This window comes from Plecotus auritus (genome assembly GCF_963455305.1).
Source record: "Plecotus auritus genome assembly, chromosome: 5".
Taxonomy (NCBI): Eukaryota; Metazoa; Chordata; class Mammalia; order Chiroptera; family Vespertilionidae; genus Plecotus; species Plecotus auritus.
This window is the reverse complement of record NC_137776.1, coordinates 43,137,816-43,161,974: the sequence shown is the minus strand read 5'-3', so window position 1 is coordinate 43,161,974 and position 24,159 is coordinate 43,137,816. Positions and strand designations below refer to the sequence as shown.

General features: G+C 39.1%; 1 protein-coding gene across 4 annotated transcripts in view; it reads left to right on the top strand.

Moving 5' to 3' along the window:
- Nucleotides 1-24,159, top strand: part of OSBPL6 (oxysterol binding protein like 6) — a 190,079-nt gene that overhangs the window by 104,746 nt on the left and 61,174 nt on the right. For all 4 annotated transcript variants that reach the window (XM_080669258.1, XM_080669257.1, XM_080669255.1 and 1 more), the window contains 2 exons: nucleotides 4,422-4,637; nucleotides 22,614-22,706. In XM_080669258.1, coding sequence (XP_080525384.1) covers nucleotides 4,536-4,637; nucleotides 22,614-22,706 — 195 coding nt within the window. In that variant the 5' untranslated portion in view covers nucleotides 4,422-4,535. The remainder of the gene's footprint in view (nucleotides 1-4,421; nucleotides 4,638-22,613; nucleotides 22,707-24,159) is intronic.

Sequence of the window (24,159 nt, the reverse complement as noted above, 5' to 3'; positions counted from 1 at the left end):
TTCTTACAGTTTATTCTCACACTTTGAGATCCTAGTGCCACAACCAAAAATAGTGGGATCTTTTGCTGTAGAATCCCAAGAGTAATTCTGTAAAACTCCAGATTAAGTCACCAAGGCTGCGATGAAGACTAGAAGGAGAATATTTTGATTTGGGGGGGGGGGGGATGGGGCGGGTAAGTGGGTGGAGGAAGACTCATAAGATACCATTTTACTCTTGACTTAGACACTTACAGACCAATGGTTTCATCATGACTTAGGAAAGCTTAAAGGAAAACAAATAGAACTTTAAAAGGGAAATTGTATCTTTCAAACTAATGGCAAATATAAAGGTTGATTAGAAACATAAAAATCAGTATTATAAGGAAAGTCAGATTATTTAAAAAGATATCAAGCTTTAAAGGAAACAGAGGAACCCAAAAGTAATAAGTATAAAATGATATTCAGGGGTCAACTATTAGGTATGACATTAAATGGAAATGGGAAAAACTTCACTAAAATTAGATTTTTTAAAAATAATCCAACATGATCATTACTAGAAGAACAGAATGATATAGAAAGTTTAAATATAAAAGATGGACACATTTCATTTATCACTTGCAAACAGAGCAGATAATTCCAAATAAAGCAAAAAAGTATTGAAATCAACATAGAAGGTCATTTTTACAATAATCAAAAAGTGAATATGGAATTATTACAAACTCTTCCATGATAAATCTCATTGTTTCAAATATACTGAATACAACCTACTAGTAAATGTCCCAGTTCAAGAATGGTTAAATGTATTGTGGTATAGCTGTGTGGCCTAATATGTAGTGATTAAGAGTGGTGATATTGAAGTTTCTTTGTTCATAAGGAAGACTGTTACTGATATATTGTTGATTAAAGAAAGCATATTATAGGTAATATGCACATTATTCTCCTACTTTGGTTAAAGCAGAATCAAAATATTAACCATTGTTATTACTATGTGATAAAACGAGTCAATTTAAGTATTTTCACCCATAGTTTTACTCATTATATGGTAAATATAGTAGATTATACTTTTGTTCGCTACTATTCACTGCCTCTCCCTTTGGGGGGATTATGCTTTTATGCATCAATGACCTCAGTTTGGCCATGTGACTTGCTTTGGCCAATAAAATATGAGTGAAAGTAACATGTGCCACCTCAAGCAAAGGCATTCAGAACTATCTCATGGTTCTGCCATGGCTCCTTCCACCTTCATGTGGGGGTTGCTCCTTCAGCCTGGATGAAGAGGATACAGAGCATGGCTGCAGCTGACCTATAAAGGACATGTAAATGAGTAAGAAACCTTTCTTGTAAGGACCTGAGATTTTGCAATTGTGCTACCACATCACAATTTAATTCAGGCTAACTAGTCCCCAGTTTCAAATGTGTTTCTGAAAACATACAAGTTATGATACCTATGAAGAGCAAGTTCTAGAAGTCTTTTCTGCCACCCTTTGCTTTAGTTAGGTCCCTGGGTCATCAATCTGAAATTTTTTTATCCTCTTCTGAGGATATACTTATTGATTTTTAGAGAAAGAGGGAGAGAGAAACATCTGTTATATTGTAAATCAGCAAGCTGACATGAGACACCTTAATCAATAAGCCTAATTAATTTGGAGTCTTTTTTTTTTTATGCTAGCACTAGTGGGCTCAGAGTAGAATATCTCTGTCAAATTCTGGGCCCCAAAATGGTGGAAGTCTTCCCTATTTATACTTTTTTCAGCTCTTTGTCTTCCAAATTTGGAATGAGACTTCTGGACCTTCTGAGAAAAAAAGTCCTGTGTGCTGGGACGGAGCCGTGAGACCATATCTCAAAGCCTGGCCTGGCACCAACACTAACAACTCTGTCTGGGGCATAGTTTATGGCCTCTCTGAAATGGGAGTAGTCTTATTTTTCCTTATTATTTAAGCAAGCAAGCATTTACAGAAGCCAAATAGCAGGGTTAAAATTTCAAACAGCAGTTTTTACACTAGATGGAGGTTACTATGCTTCACATCAATGTGAGAGAGAACATCAACTTGTTGCCTTCCATATGTGCCCCGTCCTGGGATTGAAACTGCAACCTAAGTATGTGCCTAAGTGGTAATCAAGCCCGCAACCCTTCAATATATGGGACAATGTTCCGACCAACTGAGCCACACTGGCCAGGGCCCTAAATCAGAATTTTATGTCACTCAGTGTAAATGCAAATGTTACAGTACCTAGAAACCATTATAATGATCCCATTGATAAGGAGTGATGAGACAGAAAAATTAGATATTCATCTTTCATATTGATGTTATTTCCAGCTACAATATTTTTCTCATTGATTATAAAAATTATGTTGGTGTTGACTTTAAATCTATGGTCTTTTTTTGGTGTAGAATGTTGATTAGGCAATTCCTAAAAATGTGCTTTGATAGAGATGAAATAAGTGTTTTTTTTTAATGTCACAGCCATTCTTACACTCTAAGAATAAAGAATAAGTAGATGCAACCTGATAACAGAGTTCATACTTCCTTTTGTAATGCATTTTGATCCCATTCAACCTTTTATTAGGTACTTGAAATCTTTTTTTTAATAAAAATTAATAGAAAAAACAACAATCTCAAAAACTATTCTTGGAATGGGTTAAATTCTTTCACCTTTTCTTCATTCTTGATATTATTATAGATATTCATAACTATGATTCAACCAAAACGTTGCTCTTTCATCATAGACAAGTTACCCTGAAAATGTCATTTTTAGTTAAAACAAAAACCAAGATGTTAGCATTATTTTTAATCAGAAAGTGAAGTCGAATGTGGTTAAGAAAAAACAACAGTGCAACAGAGGAAATGTTGGCCCTTGATGTAGCTTAGATTGAATTTACTTCCAAATGGATAACAATTTAATGAGTTTGGTTGTCTCAACCTCATCCCTTGGGGGCACTTGAGCACATCACAGAACCTCCATACTTTCAGCTCAAGTGTCTGCATTTACTTGTAAAACATCTTGGACCAGAAAGTGAAGTGCTTAAAATTAAGGATCTGAGCAGTGTTCTTGCTTTCTGTTTGCTGGCACCAGAGCTTGGCTTGAGAAATTTTATTCACACTTATTAGACTGCTTTCATTAAAAAAAGGTTTAGATGATTACTTAAGTGTCAATTTATGACTACCTTTTGCCAATACCAAATGAAACTTATCTTGAGCCAAGAATAAGCTCTTTACATTTCTATTAGCTTCAAAACTAGGAAAGAGTTCTACAGCTCTTTGCATTTCTGTTAGCTCCAAAACTTGGGTAAGTACTTTCAAGGAGTATAAGCATTAAGACAGGGGCTAGAACTTGGCCTTGCATCTTCTTAGAAGAGGATGAAGTTCATTTTAGTGGTCAGTGTTTTGAGTCACAGATTGGTGTGTAAGCATTTCATCTCACACTGCCATGATTACCTTTAAAATGATTTCTTTTAGCAACCTGTGTTGCCAGTTGAACTGTTTTTAGCCCTGGTACTACAATGCAGATTTTCCTTATATGAATCTAAATGAAAAATGAAGTGGCCCTTGGCTGTTGATAAGTGAAGCAACTCCTAGCACTATCCCAGTTCTGGGACCTGCCTGTCAATCTGTGGATGCTTTCAATACTGTTGATTGTTATGTTGAGAAAGTCACATATAGGTGTTCTGTAGACTTGAGGCACAAATAACTGTGGATATATGTATTACTTCATCCCTTCTAATGGCTGGATCACATGATACACAAAAAGCAGGAGCCCTTTTTACCTTTTGTGACTGACTGTCTTATGTTGGATTTAATCATCACATACATGAAATGACTGAACTTAACTGGAGGCAAGCATGGAATGAGCTCTTATTATAATCCATTGGGCAGGGGAAATTTAATTTCAGAGGAAAAAAAACTGATGTACTTTGACATGAGGTCCTAGAGCACAGCTTTGCTTTAGAACAAAGAGATTACAGCCCGGCTTTCATGGCCCAGTGATTGAACATTGACCTATGAATCAGGAAGTCATGGTTCGATTCCTGGTCAGGGCATATGCCCAGGTTGTGGGCTCGATTCCCATGTGCAGGAGGTGGCCAATCGGTAATTCTCTCTCACCATTGATATTTCTCTCTCTCCCTCCCCTTTCCTGTGTGAAATCAATAAAAATATATTTAAAATAAATAAATAAATAAAACAAAGACTACAAGCGAAAAGTGTGACTTTAGCATACAGTTTCTTCCCGTTTTCCTTCTGGACAGACTTTTGTTTCATATTAACACTTTTAGTCTCCACCTTAAAAATCTAGAGGAAGAAGTATTTCCTAATGTGTCAGAATTCTTCCTCTCACTAACATTTTAGTATTTTTCCTAAATATAAATTTACATGAGTTATATTTTGTTTGTTTTGCTTTTAGATGTTTTGGACACCCTCAATATTTACCTTCTCTTTTCTAGTCCAACCTGATTCGTGAAATGGACTGAAGCTGAAAATTCATCTACTTCTTTGTCTGAATTTGAGACACAATTGGGATGACCTTAATTGCACGCGACTAGACTCGAACTGCAGCTATGAGTTCAGACGAGAAGGGCATATCCCCTGCTCATAAAACATCCACTCCAACCCATAGAAGTGCCTCCTCTTCAACGTCCTCCCAAAGAGAGAGTAGACAGGTAAGAGAAGAGTATAAAGTGCATTTTGTTATTTTATGCAAACACAGTATCATTAGGATATGAAGGGATTGCTAATTCATTCTGAAATTTTGTTGTGAAGATTTTTATTCTACAGGAAAACTCACTAATTTCTGTAGACCTATTTGGAATAGAGGATCCTGCTCTTGCTTTTCTGTTATGTAGGATCCTTTTTTAGAGCACAGAGCACAAGAAGGGTAGCTAAAAGCCCTGGAGAATTTTCCCACTCTGCACCTGGAGACAGGAGCCAGCTATTGGACCTTGAATGTTGTGCTTTCCCTCTCTTCATCTGTGGAGATAGAAAGGCAAAGGTCTCCTTCCTATAACACTCACTGGTTGCAAAGCACTAACTTCTCTTTGGTGTTTCATGGAATCTGGTAACAAATTCAAGAATTAGATTATAAATAAAATTGTAGTATCATGAGATTAAGGGCAGTAAAAACTCAGAAAACAGTGTTTAAAGTCAATAGAGAAAGTGATTTATTGTTGCTTAATTATCCCATTGAGCCAACTCTGTAAGTTATTTTTGTTTGCAGAGTTAATTCATTGCTACCTCAGTGGCTATTCCACAGTCAGGGTGTGGGGATTAGTCATATGAATAGTCTTCATTGTCAAAACAGGTGATTGTTTTGTCCAGTCCTTGTCTCTATATTACTAGTTACCATTATAATATTATCTGTGATAGGATTTTTGTTGTGTAACTGGAAGTTCACAGTAAGTCAGTGTTGTTAACATTTTAAAAAATCTTTTCTTTAGGGGAATATTCAATTAGTAAACATTTTTACAAGGGTTTCTCCCTCATATTTTATGTTGCCTGACACCAATCAGAAAGAATATATGCACCCCTACGTTCATAGCAGCACAATTTACAATAGCTAAGATTTGGAAACAGCCTAAGTGCCCATCAGCAGATGAGTGGATTAAAAAATGGTGGTACATCTACACAATGGAATCCTACACTGCTGTAAAAAATAATAATAATAATAATAAGGACTCACCATTTGCAACAGCATGGATGGACCTGGAGAGCATCATGCTAAGCGAAATAAGCCAGTCAGTGAAAGAAAAATACCACATGATATCACTCATTTGTGGAATATAATGAACAACATAAACTGATGAACAAAAATAGATCCAGAGACAGAGAAGCATCGAACAGACCGTCCAACCTCACAGGGAAGGCAGGGGAGGGTTGGTTGGGGGGTGGTTAAGAGATCAACCAAAGGACTTGTATGCATGCATATAAGCATAACTAATGGACACAGACAGTAGTGGGGTGAGGGAATGTGCTGGGGGTGGGAGCAGCTGGAGAGGTCAATTGGGGAAAAAAGAAACACATGTAATACTTTAAGCAATGAAGAATTTAAATTAAATATATATATATATGTGTATATATATATGTATGTATATGTATATATGTATATATGTATATATGTATATATATATATATATATATATATATATATATATATATATATATATATATGGGCTGGTTTCTAGAAGTACAAACATTAGTTATTCAGTTGTCCATAATATAACCTGGGCCTGAGCCTGTTCCAGATGTGATTTCATTCTTTTATTTTTTTTAAATATATTTTTATTGATTTCCGAGAGAAAGGGAGAGGGAGAGAGAGATAGAAACATCAATGATGGGAGAGAATCATTGACTGGCTGCCTCCTGCATGTCCCCTACTGGGGATCGAGCCCGCAACCCGAGCATGTGCCCTTGACCAGAATGGAACCTGGGACCCTTCAGTCAGCAGGCTGACGCTCTATCCACTGAGCCAAACTGGCTAGGGCTGAATTCATTCTTTTAGATGGTGGGAATGCACTTCTGGGCTTGTTCATTGGGGAATATTCAGTCTACAAACCCTCCCAGCTCTCCCTCTCCCACTTCAGCAAGAGATTCCAGGAAAATCTATAAGAATCAGGGATTCCTTATGTTTATATCTTTTGCAGATATTTCTACTATGGATCTTAGGGAATTTTGACATTACTATCCTTTGTTATAGAGTTCAAAGAGGACATCTACATTCTGTTTATTAGAAGCAGTTATACTATTAAGTAAATCTGTGAGTACACACAGTTATAATGTTTATTGCATTGCATTTGTAAAGTAAAGGAAAGTACGAGTACCATGAATGAAAACATATTTATATTAAATAAACACTGTGCTGAGAAGATGTTTTCTAAGTTTATCCATTTTAGTCTACCTGTCACCTGCTCCTCCGTCCTTTCTTATTATGGCTTCTCCATTTTCCTCTTGCCTTGAGCATTTAAATGGAGAGACATTTTCAGCAGCATGGCCTTTCTGGCAGCCGGAGGAAAGAAGCGATGGACCCAGCTCACCCTGGAGCATTGTGGCAAATGGAAAACTGATGACTGCCTTAGAAACATCTGTCATCATTGTTGATCTGCCTGTTGCACCTGAGCTCCAGGACTAGCTTGCAAAACAGAAAAACTGAGACTCTGTTCTGCCAGAGGGAGTTTGAAGGTGGAATGTGTGACTCCCAGCTGGCCTGTGCATGGAAAGGTGTATGATGGGAATAAAATAATCTATTCATAAGTGGATAATGAATTCTAGGAAACTAGGAGACAGTGATCAGATGTTTATTATTGTATAGGGAAAGATTTGCTTTCATTCCTGTTTACCTCAGCAAGTGGGAACTCTCCCAGATACTTTCTCCTCTGGTTCCTTCCTGCCTCCTGTTTTGTGTCTTTTCATCTTTCTCAAGGGAAAGAAGGAAAGAAAGAACAATTACAGTTCTGTTTTCCCCCCTCCTATCTCGATTACTTTCTAGAATGCAGTTAACTTGTGGAAATCAGGATTTTCAGTGATCTTGTGATGTGATATGATACAGTGTTTTTATAGGCATTTGTTTTTGTGTGATGACTATTTTCATAGTGAAGGGACAGAGAGAAATTATGATGAATTAGTCTTCATTGAATGTTACCATTCTCCTGATTTGACTGGCATCTATGCAAATGGTGCCAAATTGCAAAGTACATCCCTATTTCTTTCCTAAATTGAAAATACAGCTAAAGGATCTAGCACATAGCTGAGAATACAGAGATGCCTTTGTGTATTTTATTTGTCTCTCCTTCCCATGTTCTAGCCCTAGATTACTAATTAATCGATTGGGCATTTCTACTTAAATGTACCACTGCCACCTTAAATCAATATGTGTGAACCAGTTTGCTATTGTGATAATCATTCTGTTATTGACCTAAGGTCAGAGCCATTCCTTTCCACTTTGCCTCTCTCACATTCAAAAGGTTAAAAAGTTCTATTGATTATTTTCTCCAAATACCATAATTTCTTTCTATTCTTACTGTTTGCTCCTTAGCCCAGACTCTCATCACCTCAACCCAGGATCCTGCAGAGTAGTCTTGTCTCACCTGCTCCCCATGGCCTCATAAGATCAAATTCCCTGAATATGGCAGATTCATGCTCAGAATCCTTCTAAGACTCTTAGCTACCTACACAATTAAGGCCATATTTCTTACTTGGTATTCAGTAGCCACCATGATCTGATCCAGCCTCAGTGTCCCATTTTCCTCCCAACCTGTACAGTCTTATCTGCTCATGGTTCCTAAAAGTGTCATATCTCTTTCTCTGGCCTTGTCTTTCCTGCATGGAATTCCAACCATCCCCACTCTCAACCTGATACCTACCTGTGCTTCAAGGACCAGCTCATGGGACACTTTCACTGGCCTCTCAAACCCACATTGCCCTTTTCCTCCTCTAAACATTTATGGAACTTTTTAATAATATGTGAGATATATATATATACATACACACACACTTTAATGTACTGTACTGTGAGCTCTTTTACAGACTACATACTCTAATTCTTCAGAGATGAGCCTTGCACCTCAAATGTTTTAGTATATCCTAGAGAATATTTTTAAAGACCTGCAACAATATTAGTCTTGTCTTTTTATTACAAAACTTCCATTCCAGATTTATTTGTCTTCTCCCAGCTTCCTTCCTCGTAGATAAGTAAAACAAAGGTTTGCCAAGTATGTAGTAGGAACTGGCTGTCCTTCCTGTCTCAAAATTCTGTAGCCCAACAGGTGAAAAAGGGAGAGAAGTTGGGAAATAACGTTATTTAGTGTTCCTGTGATTTCACTCAGTGTTTCTTCATCAACGAGAAGGTCAAGACTCCACTCAGTATTTAACAAGTTGGAAGACTAATAAATGCTACATTTATGTTTTGGCCAGATCTGACATTAGATCAGCCATGGGCAAACTACGGCCCGCGGGCCGGATCTGGCTGTTCTATCCGATTCTCTTGCTCTCCCCTCCGCTCCTTTACTTTGAATTTATATTAGTTCACACAAACACTCCATCCATGCTTTTGTTCTGGCCCTCCGGTCCAGTTTAAGAACCCATTGTGGCCCTCGAGTCAAAAAGTTTGCCCACCTCTGCATTAGATGTTAGAACATCTAACAAAATTAGCTCTGTGTGTGTGTGTGTGTGTGTGTGTGTGTGTGTGTGTGTGAGATCAACTATGAGTCATAAGCTGCAAGAAATATACATACTAAAATTTTCAAAAAGGAAATAAAGAAGTTGATTAGACATGTATATGACTTATGCATAAATAAGCATTTCCCATGTATGCACCATGAAAGCTTGTCCCTTGAGCTATTGCATGAAGAAAGGATTCAGTTGTCAAGTAAGTTAGAGAAATGCTAATCACAATCTCTCTTTGTAATGTATATTAATAAATTAAGGACACCAATAGAGTCTGTGGTTAGAACTTTATTTAACTGAGTACTTCTAGAATTTAGTACATTGTGGAATTTATTCTATTTCCCCAAGTCATGGATGTAAAAAATTCAGATTCTTTTTTCTATCAAGAAATTGGAAGATCTAGGAACACGAGGCTCAAGTTCTAAATGGCAACACTGGAAATGGTAATGTGCCTCCTTAGATGGGACATTTACTCTCTGATCAGCTCTTGTCTCTACCTCTCATTATTTTCTTTCTGTAAATATCCTTATTTTATTTTATTTTTAATTATAGTTGACATGCAATATTCTACTAGTTTCAGCTGTACTACATAGTGATTCAACATTTGTATACTTTACCAAGTGATCACCCCAATAAGTCTAGTAACCATCTGTCTCTTTACATAGTTATTACAATATCATTGATTATATATAATACTAGAGGCCCAGTGCACAACATTCGTGCACTGGGGTGGTGGGGTGCGGGAGGGCCCCTCAGCCCGGCCTGAGCCCTCTCACAGTCTGAGAACCCTCGGGGGATGTCCGCCTGCCAGCAGTCAGAAATCCCTCTCACAGTCCCGGGCTCTTATAGTCCGGGACCCCTTGCTCCTTACCGCCTGCCTGCAGCAGAGGCAGAAGAGGCTCCCACCACCACCACTGCACTTGCCAGCCGTGAGCCCGGCTTCTGGCTGAGCGGCACTCCCCCTGTGGGAGCGCACTGACCACCAGGGGGCAGCTCCTGCATTGAGCATCTACCCTCTGATGGTCAGTGAGCGTCATAGCGACCCGTTGTTCCGCTGTTTAGTTGATTTGCATATTAGGGTTTTATTATATAGGATTATTGTCTATAGCAGCAGCCCCTACCTCTCCTTATTGTACTTCAGTACTTACTTGTGTTTCCTGCCTGGCCCCTGAAAACACTTGAATTTGCCACCAGTGATCTTGTATATCAAGTCACCCACAGTAATATTTAAGTGACTAAGGGTGATTTCCACTTGGATGTTAAAAAGGCATTTCAAATTTAGTATGTTCCAAACTGAACTCCTAATTTTCCTCTCAAAACTACTCCTTCCCAGAATTCCTCATCTCAGTAAACAGAACTCTGTTCTTTCATTTGGTCAGGCCGAAAACCTTGCCAGGAGTCACCATTGACTCCGCTCGTCTTCTCACATGCCACTTCCACACCCTCAGTGAATCCTGTTGGTTCTACCTTCAGGATGTACCTATATAACTTGACCACTGCGGACCACCTCCTCCCCCTTCACCCTGGTCTGCTCTTACTGGATACATTTTTAGGTGTTTCATTAGGACTATATAAACATCATCCCAACTGACCATAAGTCTGCAAAACTGCTTTATTTGACTTTCAACTTGAACAAATAGAAAATTTTACCCTCCCTCTGTCCAGTATCCACTGTAACTCTTCTAGGCTGTAAGTAAAATACTGTCCCAAACTTTAAGAAATGTCCTGTGTATATTGTATACTTTAAAGTGCCAGACTTCTTGACTTCAAATCCTAACTAAGAGCTGATTTTGTAATAATAATAGTCAGTTTGTGAGGTTTCCAGGAAATAGACACTGTCATGTACTATTGTTAAGCATGTTAATTGACTCCACCAACATTTCTGCAATGAATGTGCGTTGTTTCTATAGTAAAAACTATATATTTTTGAAAGTCATATTTTGTGAGTTAACATGTATGAACGTGTGTGTGTGTGTGTGTGTGTGTGTGTGTGTGTGTGGCCTTAAAACAGTATTTGGAATATAGTAAATCTGGTTTAAGTGTCAACTATTTTAATAATAAAATTGCAATCCCTTACTCCATAAGTATAAGCTTTAAAATTTAATGAATATAAAGAATATGTCACATGGGAAACTTGGAACACATTTTTAAAACCATCTTTGAGGCTCTGAGGCAGATGTCTGGACATATCTTTCTGTGGCAATAAGACCACTGTTTGTCCTTTAAACTATCTGTATTTATCTCATGATAATTTAAGCATGTTTGTGGGAAAGTAGGAACTTAGACACTGAATATATTACAACACATACTTATTCACTTTTTCATTCAGCAAATATTTATGAGTGCATATGGCTAAATCATAAACATACCTGCTCTGAATTTATAAGGGTGATCAAAACTAACCAACTCTACCTCAAATATACATATGTAAATGTTAAGTAGATGTAAATAGGATTATTAGGGGAGGCATTTTGCTAGTGTTGTTAGCAAAGTTATGTTATTGGTTATCATATTGAAAATCTTTGTTTTGGGTCATTTTAATAGCCTTGTACAAAATTACAAATTAACTTGACTTTAGTGATCTTTTTAAGTCCCCTGGAATTGTTCTCTTGCCTTTTAAATTAACCCTACATGTTCTGGAGCCTTGGCTCTTGAAGTGCCTTGGTTTTTGTCCCCATTATTGGTCATGCGTTTATAATTGCTATAAAGAAGTGTGATGATAGTTGCTGGGGTTTCCTATGATCTCTTTATGTGTCTGTGAGTGTTGACAGTACAGGTGAGGAGCACATCCCCAGTAAGATCTGGTTCTAGTTCTTAAAGGCAACCATGCACTTTAAAAAGCTGTTTATCCACATGCCTTTTACCACTTCATAGTCAAGATCACACAAGTATTCTTGGCCTGTAAATGGACCACTTGATGGGGCTGAACGGTATTTCTTACAGTGCAAGGTTTCCAACAACAGACCAGTCCAATGTGGGGCCATCACTGTTGGTTCTTTTTTTTTTAAAATATATTTTATTGATATTTTACAGAGAGGAAGGGAGAGGGATAGAGAGCCAGAAACATCGATGAGAGAGAAACATCGACCAGCTGCCTCCTGCACACCTCCCACTGGGGACGTGCCTGCAACCAAGGCACACGCCCCTGACCGGAATCGAACCCGGGACCCTTCAGTCCGCAGGCCGACGCTCTATCCACTGAGCCAAACCGGTTTCGGCCATCGCTGTTGGTTCTTAATGAGTTTCATGTTTCTGTGTAGGAAAAGTCAAGACTGTGATGACTTTCTTTCCCCCCTCTTCAAGGATTTCCAGGTGCACTGTGTGGAATTTTTTCCAGCAACTATTTTTAAAACTTTCTACTTCCATTCATTTTAGTAATGCTTTATCTGGAGATCTATTATTAATGCAATTCTGCCATCTTTCCATGAGGGCAAGATAATTATTACTGTAGAGAAAGTAGAATTTCTGCTTCTTCAGTCATGGCCTTCTGGCTTTGGTAATTTAAATTTTTTATACTATTAAAATATATTAATTCCTTGAAGGAAATTATTAAGAAGACAGCAGGCAAGTCTGTGATGTGGTTTGCGACAGGAATTCAGAAGGATGCAGAGTCTGCATTGCCATCCACTGTTGATGCTTTTCCCCTGGCGAGTATCTAGGGCATCTGTCTCCACTCGCTGTGTCAGCTTTCTCAGACATCCTGATGTGCTGGTCACAAGGTGCTGACTACGGTTACTGGGTTGACCGGGTAACATGATGGCCATGTTGTTATGCATTCCAAAAAAGGCACCCAGGTGTCATATACCTGCAGGATGTCTGGACATATTTTTCTGTGGCAATAAGAATGCACAAGGTTCCTACACATTTATTCTTAGAGCAGTTTTAACTGAGATGTTCACTACGATTTATTGAGTGCCTGCTGTGTGCCAGCCCCTGGGCAGCACTGTGCATATACTGGGTGCCAACTTCGTGACTTGCTGTGTCTTCTGAGGTAGTTATTGCCATTCCCAAATTACAGATGGAGAACACTGATGCTGAGAGAGTTGTATGGTTTGCCAAGTCACGTGGTAAATGGCAGCACTGAGGGTTGGTGTGCTTGTTTGTATGATGCAAAACTTAACCTTCTTTTCACTTTATCCCTGAAGTAAGTGCTAACTGGCTTGCTCTTAATTCTTTTTTAAAAAATCTTTATTGTTTAAAGTATTACATATGTTTCCTTTCCCCCCCATTGACCTCTCCCCAGCCACTCCCACCCCCCAGCACATGCCCTCACCCCCCTACTGTCTGTGTTCTTGGGTTATGCTCATATACATGCATACAAGTCCTTTGGTTGATCTTTTACTACCCGTCCCTCCGCCCCCCGCCTTCCCCCTGAGGTTGGATGGTCTAGGCATTTATTCAAAGTAATTAAAAAAGATAGCCGAAACCGGTTTGGCTCAGTGGATAGAGCGTCGGCCTGCAGACTGAAGGGTCCCGGGTTCGATTCCGGTCAAGGGCACGTACCTTGGTTGCGGGCACATCCCCAGTGGGAGATGTGCAGGAGGCAGCTGATCAATGTTTCTCTCTCATCGATGTTTCTAGCTCTCTATCCCTCTCCTCTCTCTTCCTCTCTGTAAAAAATTAATAAAATATATTAAAAAAAAGAAAAAAAGATAAAGCACCCTTATGTTCATTGCAGCATTATTTACAATAGCCAAGACATGGATGCAGCTTAGGTGTCCATCAACAGATGAATGGATGAAAAAGATGTGGTACATATGGGCGGGGGGGGGGGGGGGGGCGGAGAAGTAGCTTTATTGTTGTTCATATGGAAAATAATACAATAATCTATAATAATAAAAGCATAATATGCTAATTAGATTGGATGTCCTTCCGGATGACCTTCTGGATGAAGCCAGGACTGTGAGGGAAGCCCGGGTCCTGGGTGCCAGAGGGAAGCTGGTGCCAGCAGCCAGGGGAAGGAAGGCCTACTCTTGCATGAATTTCGTGCATCGGCCTCTAGTTGATAAATAATAATACAAGAATAAACTCTGTGCTTCGCATACTCACAGCTGTAAACCTACTTTTACCCCACTCTGTGTATATATAATGCAATATAATTTAGCAATAAGAAAAGAATGAAATCTTGCCAATTGTGATAGCACGTATGGATCTAGAGGGTATTATGCTAATGAAGTAAGTCTGACAGAGAAAGACAAATACTATATTATTTCACTTATATGTAGAATCTAGAATCAAAACAAGTGAACAAGCAAACTAAACAGAAACAGAGCCATGTATGGAGAGAATAAACTGATGGCCAGAGGAGAGAAAGGTGGGGGGATGTGTGCAAAAGGTAAAGGGGAATAAGAGGTACAAACTTTCAATCCTATATAATAAAAGCGTAATATGCAAATCGACCAAACGGCAGAATGACCGGCCAGGGGGCAGGGCCGTGAGCAGGCACCACCAGGCCAGCCAAGGCACATGCCAGCGGGCAGAGGGAGGAGACGGCGATGGAGGGGCACGGCGGCGACCAGCAGTGGCAGAGGGGTGTTGCGGGGGCAGGGCCGTCAGTTGGACATCTCCTGAGGGCTCCTGGACTATGAGAGGGCGCAGGCCGGGCTGAGGGACCCCTCCGAGTGCACAAATTTTCGTCCACCAGGCCTCTAGTTATAAAATAAGTAAGTCACAGGATGTAATGTACAGCATAAGCAATATAGTCAATAATGCAATAACTGCACAGTTCCCGATGGTTACTAGACATATTGTGGTGATCACAACATAAGGTATATAAATGTGGATTTACTATTCTGCACACCTGCAATCAATATAATATTGTATGTCAACTATACTTTAATTTTAAAAAGTACTTTAGAAGTTTCTAAATTATTTTGGATGTTTTAAAAAACATTTTATATAATTCATAAATATAAAAATAGATTAGATAAAATAACCAGATGAACAGTTTCAATGGAGTTAACTTTCAGAGAGCAATGGTCCAATTCCCCTTATTACTATCCTAAATTTGTATGAAAAGTGAGTCTAAACAGAAATTTGTGACCACAGCCTAAAATATGTCCAGCGGTTCCTTTATGTCTTTGAATTAAAGTAAAATTAAATTAAATGACAAGCTCAACAAACCAAGAGACCTATTCGGCAGATCATGTGGACTCCCAATTTGAGAGTCATGTTCCTGTCTGCAGGAGTTGCACTAAGCTATTCAGCCATTATTAAGCGTCTCATTGTCTGTATGTTGACCCACATCTTTGATATAGAGTAAACCAGACTGTAGTCATGTTGGCAGCTTCCACTTGCTGCCCAGGAGATATTCAGATTAGTGAATACTAACTGGGAACAAACTTTCACCAAATTGATGAGCTGCAGTGAAATTATGTGTTCTAGACTCCTGATTCTATGCTAAATATGCATCAAGTCTATCTGAGCAGGGGCCACAAAGGGCAGGTAAGTACTTCCACCTTCTCTGTGTGTTCCAGGTTCCTTAAAAAACCGAACTGGAATGAACCTACGTTCATCACTTGTCACAAATGTACCACTCCGGTGAGGGATACTGATACTGGGGAGGCTATGCGTGTGTGGGGGCAGAGGTATATGGGAATCGCTGTACCTTCCCATTAATTTTGCTGTGATGTTAAAACTACTCTAAAAATAAGTCATTAAAAAAAAAAAAAAGCAGAAGGTTGACCTGGAAATTAAGCTGTAATCTTAGTATTTGAGGAAAAACTTGATTTTAAAAGATGAATTAACACTTTTATGTAACCATTTAGTTAACCTGCTTATATAATACATATAACACCTTTGAAGGTATGTAGCATCTGTTTCCAAGTCATTGGGAAAGAATCTGAAAATAGCAGCAGGTGGAGAAAAAGTACAAAAAATTATAGCACAAATTATTATCTTAAAGGTAACCTTATGAAAAGAAGTAATTTTTGTTACTGCAGACGTTGCCAAATTAAATTTGACATGTTTGCCACTGACCAGTTATAGCTTTAAAACTAGTAACCAAGAGCTCCAGGATTAATCCACTCGATGTTTCTGTTTTAAAATTTGAGTCCTTTATTTTCATTTTATTCTTTTTACTTTAATGCAAAAAAAGTTGAGTCCTTTAAATGTTTTCTAAAGTTTTATCCTATTGGAGTTGTGATTTTTATAATTCAGAGATAAAGCTAAAGAACTTTAATGCCTAATCATGTGTTAATGATTACTGAAGGACTGTGCTCTACAAATTAATCAGAGAGCACTGAAAAATTCCAGAACATTTTGACTGGCTGCACTGTTCAGTGTCTTGTGCTAGGATGGGGTGGGCTGGGGAGTAAAAGGGGTGGGATACCAAGATGAAGATGAGCTGGTCCCTTCCTCCAAGTAGCACCCAATTTAACTAGAGTCCAAGGTTGGGTATGGTAAGTTTGAAAACTTACTTCTTCATAAATGTGCTTAGATATTTCATTAAAGTAATGAATGGTTTTCTGTGTGGCTCTATAACTTCAGGCATATGCTTTTGAATTTAAAAACCATAAGACTGAAGACAGTCATTAAGGTAGTAGATTAATTTTCTATTATTGGATAGACAGTGATAGTTAGGTTCTAGCGATATACAAATAGAGGGTGGACCAAAAGTAAATTTACAGTTGTTTGTATGGAAAATAATACAATAAACAATAAACAAGAATAAATTCTGTTTTGTGTACTCACAACTGTAAACCTTTTGCCTACCTTGTATAAGACTGCTCAAGTTTGTATAAGAGCATTTGGCTTCTTTGTTATCATTCTGGAGGTTAAATGAAATCGCTTATTTTTTGAAGCTAGTTACATTTATAATGGGTAGTTTTATAAATTATGCTTTAATTTTTCAGTAAAATATGTACTCATTTGTGGTAATAAAAATATTCATTTGCTATTTTTTAGTAACTATTTTTTATGATTTTCTGTATCTTGGCAAATCAACAAAATTTAGGGTATTTTTCACTCAGCTTGAATGTGTACTATATTGTACTATGTTTGAAATGAATGAGCCTTTTTGCTCCCATAATATAAACTATTTTGTAGAATCAGGTGGAGAAGAAACTAATATGTTCCTTGTAACAGGTATTGGGGTAATTTATAGATTCTGTCTTGGTTTGTTTGGTCTCTAATCCTTCTTATCCACAAAATCCTAGCAACATTTTAAGTATCCCCGGGCAACTATAGAAGCAAAACTCTTTCTATCACACTTTAAATACCCTAAATTGATTCCTATGTCTGTGGCTTGGTTCAGAAATTAGGGGATTTAGTTTGCTTCCCCTGGCTAAATTCCTGAATTAATCCTTTATTTTCTGCTTACATAGTTGCTAAGGTCAAGTTTCTTTCCAAGTTCTGCTTTTCTTACCATGTTTATTTGTTGGGGGCTGAGGGGGGAGGGTGAGGAGGCAATGTATGTGTATTTGATTGCCCAGCAACCTACAAGTATAAGGATAGGGTAGGATCCTTAAAGAGAAACTCAGACGAAAAATATTTCACTGGAAAAAATAAAGTAAGTTAAAGCCGTAGCCACATGGAACAAGATTAATGCTTGTGTTTACAACAATTTTTGTTCAGCCTTATTTGGACTTTTGTATAATAAGGCCTCTCTCTAGAATATAAGCATCATAGGAGGAATTCTCTTGTCTCTTTTGTTCTCTGACATGCTGTAATCTGCACTTGACACAGTACAGATGTCTAACAATGATTTGTTGATTAATTGAGCCAGCACACAAGTGAATGAATGAATGGCACATGTCACTGGCAGTATCTGGTTTTCTACTTTATTATATTTACTTTACTGAACTTTTTGGTTGACATTCTATTAAATAGTGAGGGAAGAACTGTGTAGTTTCTAAAAGATTCTATTTCTTGATTTTAAAAAATGCTATCTTGAAAACTGTTTTTCCTGAGGGATTTATCTCAAATTATGAAGTTATTTATTTCTCTGTAGTAGAGTGACACCTATATATCTTTACTGCTTGTGGTTCTTTTTTAGAAAAAGCAACTTAATACATTTAAGTTGTATTTGAAAAATAAGTTTATGGTTTTTTAGTTTCATAGAATATACATTTGGAGAAGTTTTGCTGAGATGTATTTGAAGAGTATATGATACAAGGTTTCTTTCCCTCTAATAGTTTGTGTAATGTCTCCGGATAGTTTGGGGTTATTAATCAATAGACTTATATAGTTTAGCTTAACTAGTGTTAAAGAAATTTTAAAATGTGTTCGTTTTTAAACAGTGCTTTTCTTCAGAAGAAGCATTATGAGAAACAATAACTTACATGCAAGTCAGAATTCTCCATTTTAATAATAAACACAAAATTTTAAAAAGTAGTTCTTCTGAAATATCATTGCTGACATGTACACATAAGGAACTGTTTGACATTGAAATTGGGACTCAAAAGAACTGTTGGCCCAGAAAGAAACTCACTACAGACTGATTCATTTGCCTCTCAGCATAACCATTATTGCCTGTCTCATTTTCGGTTCTTATAAGTGTATTTCTAGTATCACATGATCTCACTCATCTAGGGGAAATAATGAACAACATAAACTGATGAACAAAAACAGACCCGGAGACAGGGAAGCATCGATCAGACTGTCAAACCTCAGAGGGAAGGTAGGGGAGGGTGGGGGTAAGAGGGAGAGATCAACCAAAGGACTTGTATGCATGCATATAAGCCTAACCAGTGGTCACGGACAACAGGGGGGTGGGGGCAGGAAAAATAAATAAATAAATAAATAAATAAATAAATAAATAAATAAAAAGTAGTTCTTTTAGAACAGTGGTTCTCAAATTTCTGGTTTCAGGAACTCTTTACACTCTTAAAAATTACTGAAGGCTTCAAAGAGCTTTTGTTTATGTAGGTTATGTCTATCTATATTTATTGTGTTAGAAATTAAAATGGATAGAATTTTAAAATATTCCTAAATTTATTTAAAAAATAGCAATAGACCATCACATGTTAGCCTAGGGGCTTAATCACAAGGAACAACAACAGCCTGTAATTATTGGAATCAAGAGTCTAGGTCAGTGGTCGGCAAACTCATTAGTCAACAGAGCGGCAAACTGCGGCTCGCGAGCTGCAGTTTGCCGACCACTGGCCTAGGATCCTATCCAAAATATCAACATGAACAAACAAATAATGCCATTCCCAGGTGGTTTGTTCCCATTTTGACTGTTGAAGATCTGAACACACACCTCCAGTCTTTCACTCCATCATATGCCTTGGCTTTTGATTCTCCATCAAAAGGCGCTGGTACAGGTATGGGTATTCAGCCACATCTATCGTTTTTCTCTCTAATTCAATTAGGTCTGGGAATGGAAAAAGCAGAGTCCCAGTTAATGCTTAAATTGTCCTTCGACACTGTAGCTGTCAGATTAGGAATTCTTGCCCCATTATATTTGGTGCAAAAATATCTGGTCTTATCTCTTCTGTTTTCTCACAAATTGGAAGAATGAGAGCAGTTAATAAATCTTTTACTTCAGTTGTTTTCTTTCTAATAAATGGCTCAAAAGGCATTCAGGTAGGATTTTTAAAATCTGTGATCAGACTCCTTGTTTTCAAAGTAATAGAAATAACCAAAAGCTTTAAACTTACAGAGAAATTAGAATAATTGGCTCAGGTCAAAGTGTCATTTTCTTTATGAAAGAGCAAATGTTAATCTAATAGTTTTCCAGTGATATATCAAAAATAGAGGGCTCAATAAGTAAATAAAATACCAACCTGTCTATTGAAAAAATGAAATAACTAGAGTAAAAACATCATATTTCATTTTCAAGCCTATATCTGAAAATCAACTACACTGAGTTCTTTGATGTCTTTCAAAATTATTCTCCCATAGAAAGTTCTTCATGTTTTCTCATATGTACAAGTAATATCCACTTATTGCATTAAAAAAATAGAAAAATATTAAGAAGCAATTAAAAATTATCTATAATCCCTCCACCTTTGGATAGCTACAGTTCAATTTCAACATTCTGAAATATATTTTGATTATATTATAACATCATTATATTCTATACTAGTGGCCCGGTGCATGAAATTCATGCACATTAAAAGGGGATTAATTAGAGGAAATAATTTAATATTGCTATTTGCCCTTTCTCTATAATAGAAGTGTCAGAGATGAAAGAAATTAGTAAAATGTATATGAAAACCTTCCTCCTGTCAGAGTCTGGGGCACACCACGGGACCCAGAGTCAAGTCCCCGCCCACCCACATGCGCCTCAAAATTGCGTGAGACCCAGACCTGGCTGGCCCCTGCCCCGATTGGGCTAGATCCAGACCTGGCCAGTCCCACCCTTGTCAAGCCCCCTCGGGCAGGGGATGTAGCCTCAGGTCCCCTAGCCCGGTGCCAGGACAGGGGGCGTGGCCTTAGGTCCCCCAGACCGGGGCGGGGGGTGTGCCTTGAGGTCCCCCATCAAGCCCTGCCAGATGGAGGACATGGCCTGAGATACCCTGTCAAGCCCCGCTGGGTGGGGGGCATGGCCTGAGGTCCCCTGTCAAGCCTCGCCAGGTAGGGGGCACAGCCTCAGGTCCCTCGTCAAACCCCACTGGGCAGGGGGTGCAGCCTGAGTTCCCCCGACCCAGCACTGGGGGTGCACCTTGAGGTCCCCTGTCAAGCCCCACCAGGCAGGGGGACACAGCCTCAGGTCCCTGACCCGGTGCTGGGGCAGGGGGTGCGGCCTGAGGTTCCCCTGGCCTGGTGCCAGGGTGGGAGGCATGGCCTGAAGGCCCCTGTCAAGCCCCACCTGGTGGGGGGGGGCACGGCCTGAGGTCCCCCAGCCTAGTGCTGGGGTGGGGAGAGCAGCCTGAGGTCCCCTAGCCCAGCACCAGGACAGGAAACGCACCTTGAGGTCCCTCATCAAGCCCCACTGGGTGGTGGGCGTGGCCTCAGGTCTCCCAGCCTGGTGCTGGGGCAAGGGGCGAGGCCTCAGGTTCTTGTCAAGCCCGGCCCGGCAGGGGGCATGGCCTCAGGTCCCCTGGCCCGGCGCTGGGGCGTGGGGGCACGGCCTGAGGTCCCCTGTCAAGCCCTATGGGGGCTGGGGAGAGCGTAGCCTCAGGTCCATGCTGATTGCTCATTAAGGCTCCTTATGGGAACTTGGCTTCAGCTGTGAGTGCAGCCATCTTTGTGATGGAGTGATGGTCAATTAGCATATTCCCTCTTTATTAGATAGGATACTTTTTTTTTAATATATTCCATTGATTTTTTACAGAGAGGAAGGGAGAGGGATAGAGAGTTAGAAACATCGATGAGATCAACTGCCTCCTGCACACTCCCCACTGGGGATGTGCTTGCAACCAAGGTACATGCCCTTGACCGGAATCAAACCTGGGACCCTTAAGTCCTCAGGCCGATACTCTATCCACTGAGCCAAACCAGTTAGGGCATATTCTATATACTTTTTATAGCCTGACTTTTCAGTTGACAGAACATTATGGGTATTTTTACATATCAGTTAACATGGATCCATATTGTCATCTTTAATCACTCCGTACTATTTTCTTATGTTTGTATTATTCTTATATATATATGATATTTTCTACTACAATAAACAATGCTTTAGTAAACATATCTGTTCTTACATATATGCATAAGTATCTGATTATTTCTTTGGGGTGAAAATTTATCTGTGGGATTGCTGCGTAAATGAGGCATCAACTTTTTTCCCCAACAAAGTTTTTAATAAAATTGCAAAATTCCTCTTTAGATAGATCAGACCCAATTTATACTCCCTTTCCTCCAACCCTAATCCAATCTCTAATCTAATGGTTTAAAAAAATCATTCTTATTTTGGTTTTCATTTCATTGAATACTTCTGAGGCTGAGGTGAACATCTTTTCAAATGTTCTGTGTGAGTTCCCTGTTCATGTACTTTGCCTATTTTTCTGTTGGAATGTTATCCAACTGATCAATGAATATTCAGATCAATGAAGACTCTTCATAGTCTTTGTAAAGGACATCTACTGTCTATTGTATTTAATGAGTTGTTTTCTTTTCTGTGCACTTAAGAATTATTATAAGATATTATAATATAATAATTATAATGTTATAATTATCTCATAGGGATTATAAGAAACTCTAAAGACTAAATGGTATTAAAGCTCTGGGCTTTTTGACTTAAAATTTTCTCTTTGTATAGTGCCATTGGAGAGGTAAGCAGATATTCTTATGGAAGGCTAATTGTGTATGTAGTAGATGCACCAATGTTTTAAAAAATTTGTGTGGTCCCTGACTCCTACTTTAAGATTGAATCCAACATGCAGGACTAGTTCAGCAGCAAATCGATAAGAGGAGACAACAGAATCCTGGCTGAGATTTTTCTGACTGTTGCTACTGCCTTTGTTCTCCTCAGGACCCCGCAGTTTCTAACATAACTCACTGTCTCATTCCCAGGTGGCAACATGATCTCACCCCCATGCCCATCCACATGAGAAATGGCTTATCTAACCCTGGGTTGTATTCCCTTTATTCAGAGTTCCCACGTACTGGAGAGGACTGCTTCCTCCGGCACCGAGGCCTCCATAAGTCGGCAATTGCTGGAACCGGAGCCAGTCCCCATCTCCAAGGTCAGTGGTGGGTTGCGGAGCTCTCTCAGGTGGCCTGGGCCAGCTGCACTGTAAATAACTCACACCTGACTCCCTTGGGGTAGCTGAGGCGCCCCCTGCAGGGCTGCTCTTGCACTTCTTTCTGCATGCATACGGTGTGTAGGGTTTCTTTGCCTGTGTAAGGAGGGACATGAAAGTATATTTCATGAAAGTAATTTTGCTGGGATTTTCAGGATTACATATAGAAGTCTAGCATTTTCTATGAGTTGGGAAAAGGACAAGAGAAACTATTGTTATTCCCCATTGGAGAGGTGAGAAAATATTTCTTTACCAAACTAATGGGAAAAAAAAATAACTAGGTCCAGTAATAATCTACCATATTGCCCATGCACTGCATACCAGGAAATATGCTAAGTGCTGAAATATCCCATTTAATATAACCCTATGAACAGCCTTATGTAGTGTAGGTGTTTATTACATTTTTTAAATATGGAAACTGAGAATTTGTCACTTGCTCAAAGACAAAAAAAAAGCTGCTAAGGGCAGAGCAGGGATTCAGACTTAGCCTTCGTTGAGTTGTACCTCACCTGCGGGTAAACTAGTAGCCACCCAGCAGGGCTGTTGTACACTCCGAGTCCCCGGCTCCTTCTTACATCTGGCCTTCCTAGCAGTGAGCTGAGGAGAACCTGCAGATGATTAAGACCTTTTCCATCTCGTGGAAGCCAGTGTTCCCACCCCTTCAGCCTTCTCTTCCTGTGACTAGCGAAATGTCTGAATTCATTTTTGTCTAAAATGCAAAAACCATAAAGTGGAGGAGACGTCGTCCTCCTCATCCCAGCCCACCTGGCTCCCTGAGATTGGCAGTGGGCTGGCTCCCAGCTAGGGAGCAGCAGACACACAAGAAACTCAGAAAACAGAATGCTCGGGGATTTTGAAATTAAATATAAAAATAGCGCTTTACTTCCAAAACATTTCAACTTCCAAATACTAGTATGTATAACTGATCCATCCACTCCCCTTGTCTTTTGTTAAACAGAACCCTTGAAAAAAGAACACTCTACTACCCTAGTGTTGTGGACTGTGTACACTGTACCTCTTTATATTGAGGCTATTACAAGCTGAGAAGTTTACTCGATCAGACAGAAGTAGACTGCTAAACTAAGGAAAGGGGGAGTTATTAAACTGCAAAAAATTTAAAAATGACATGATTTCTATTGGAATGGCAAATAGAGAATGTTTACTTGGTAAATATAAGTAGTAATCTCTTTGAAACATCAGTTTTTTCTTATAGGCAGCTAAAGGAGAGAGAACACATAAATAAATAAACGCAGAGGCAACAGGAGGGCAGCTACCATTTATTAAGCACCCACCTTGAGCCAGGCACTGGATTAGTACATATATTTCCTCCATTGGTCAGCCCCCAACTCTACGAAGTGAGCACTGACAATGTTCTCATTTACGGAGACAGAGAGTA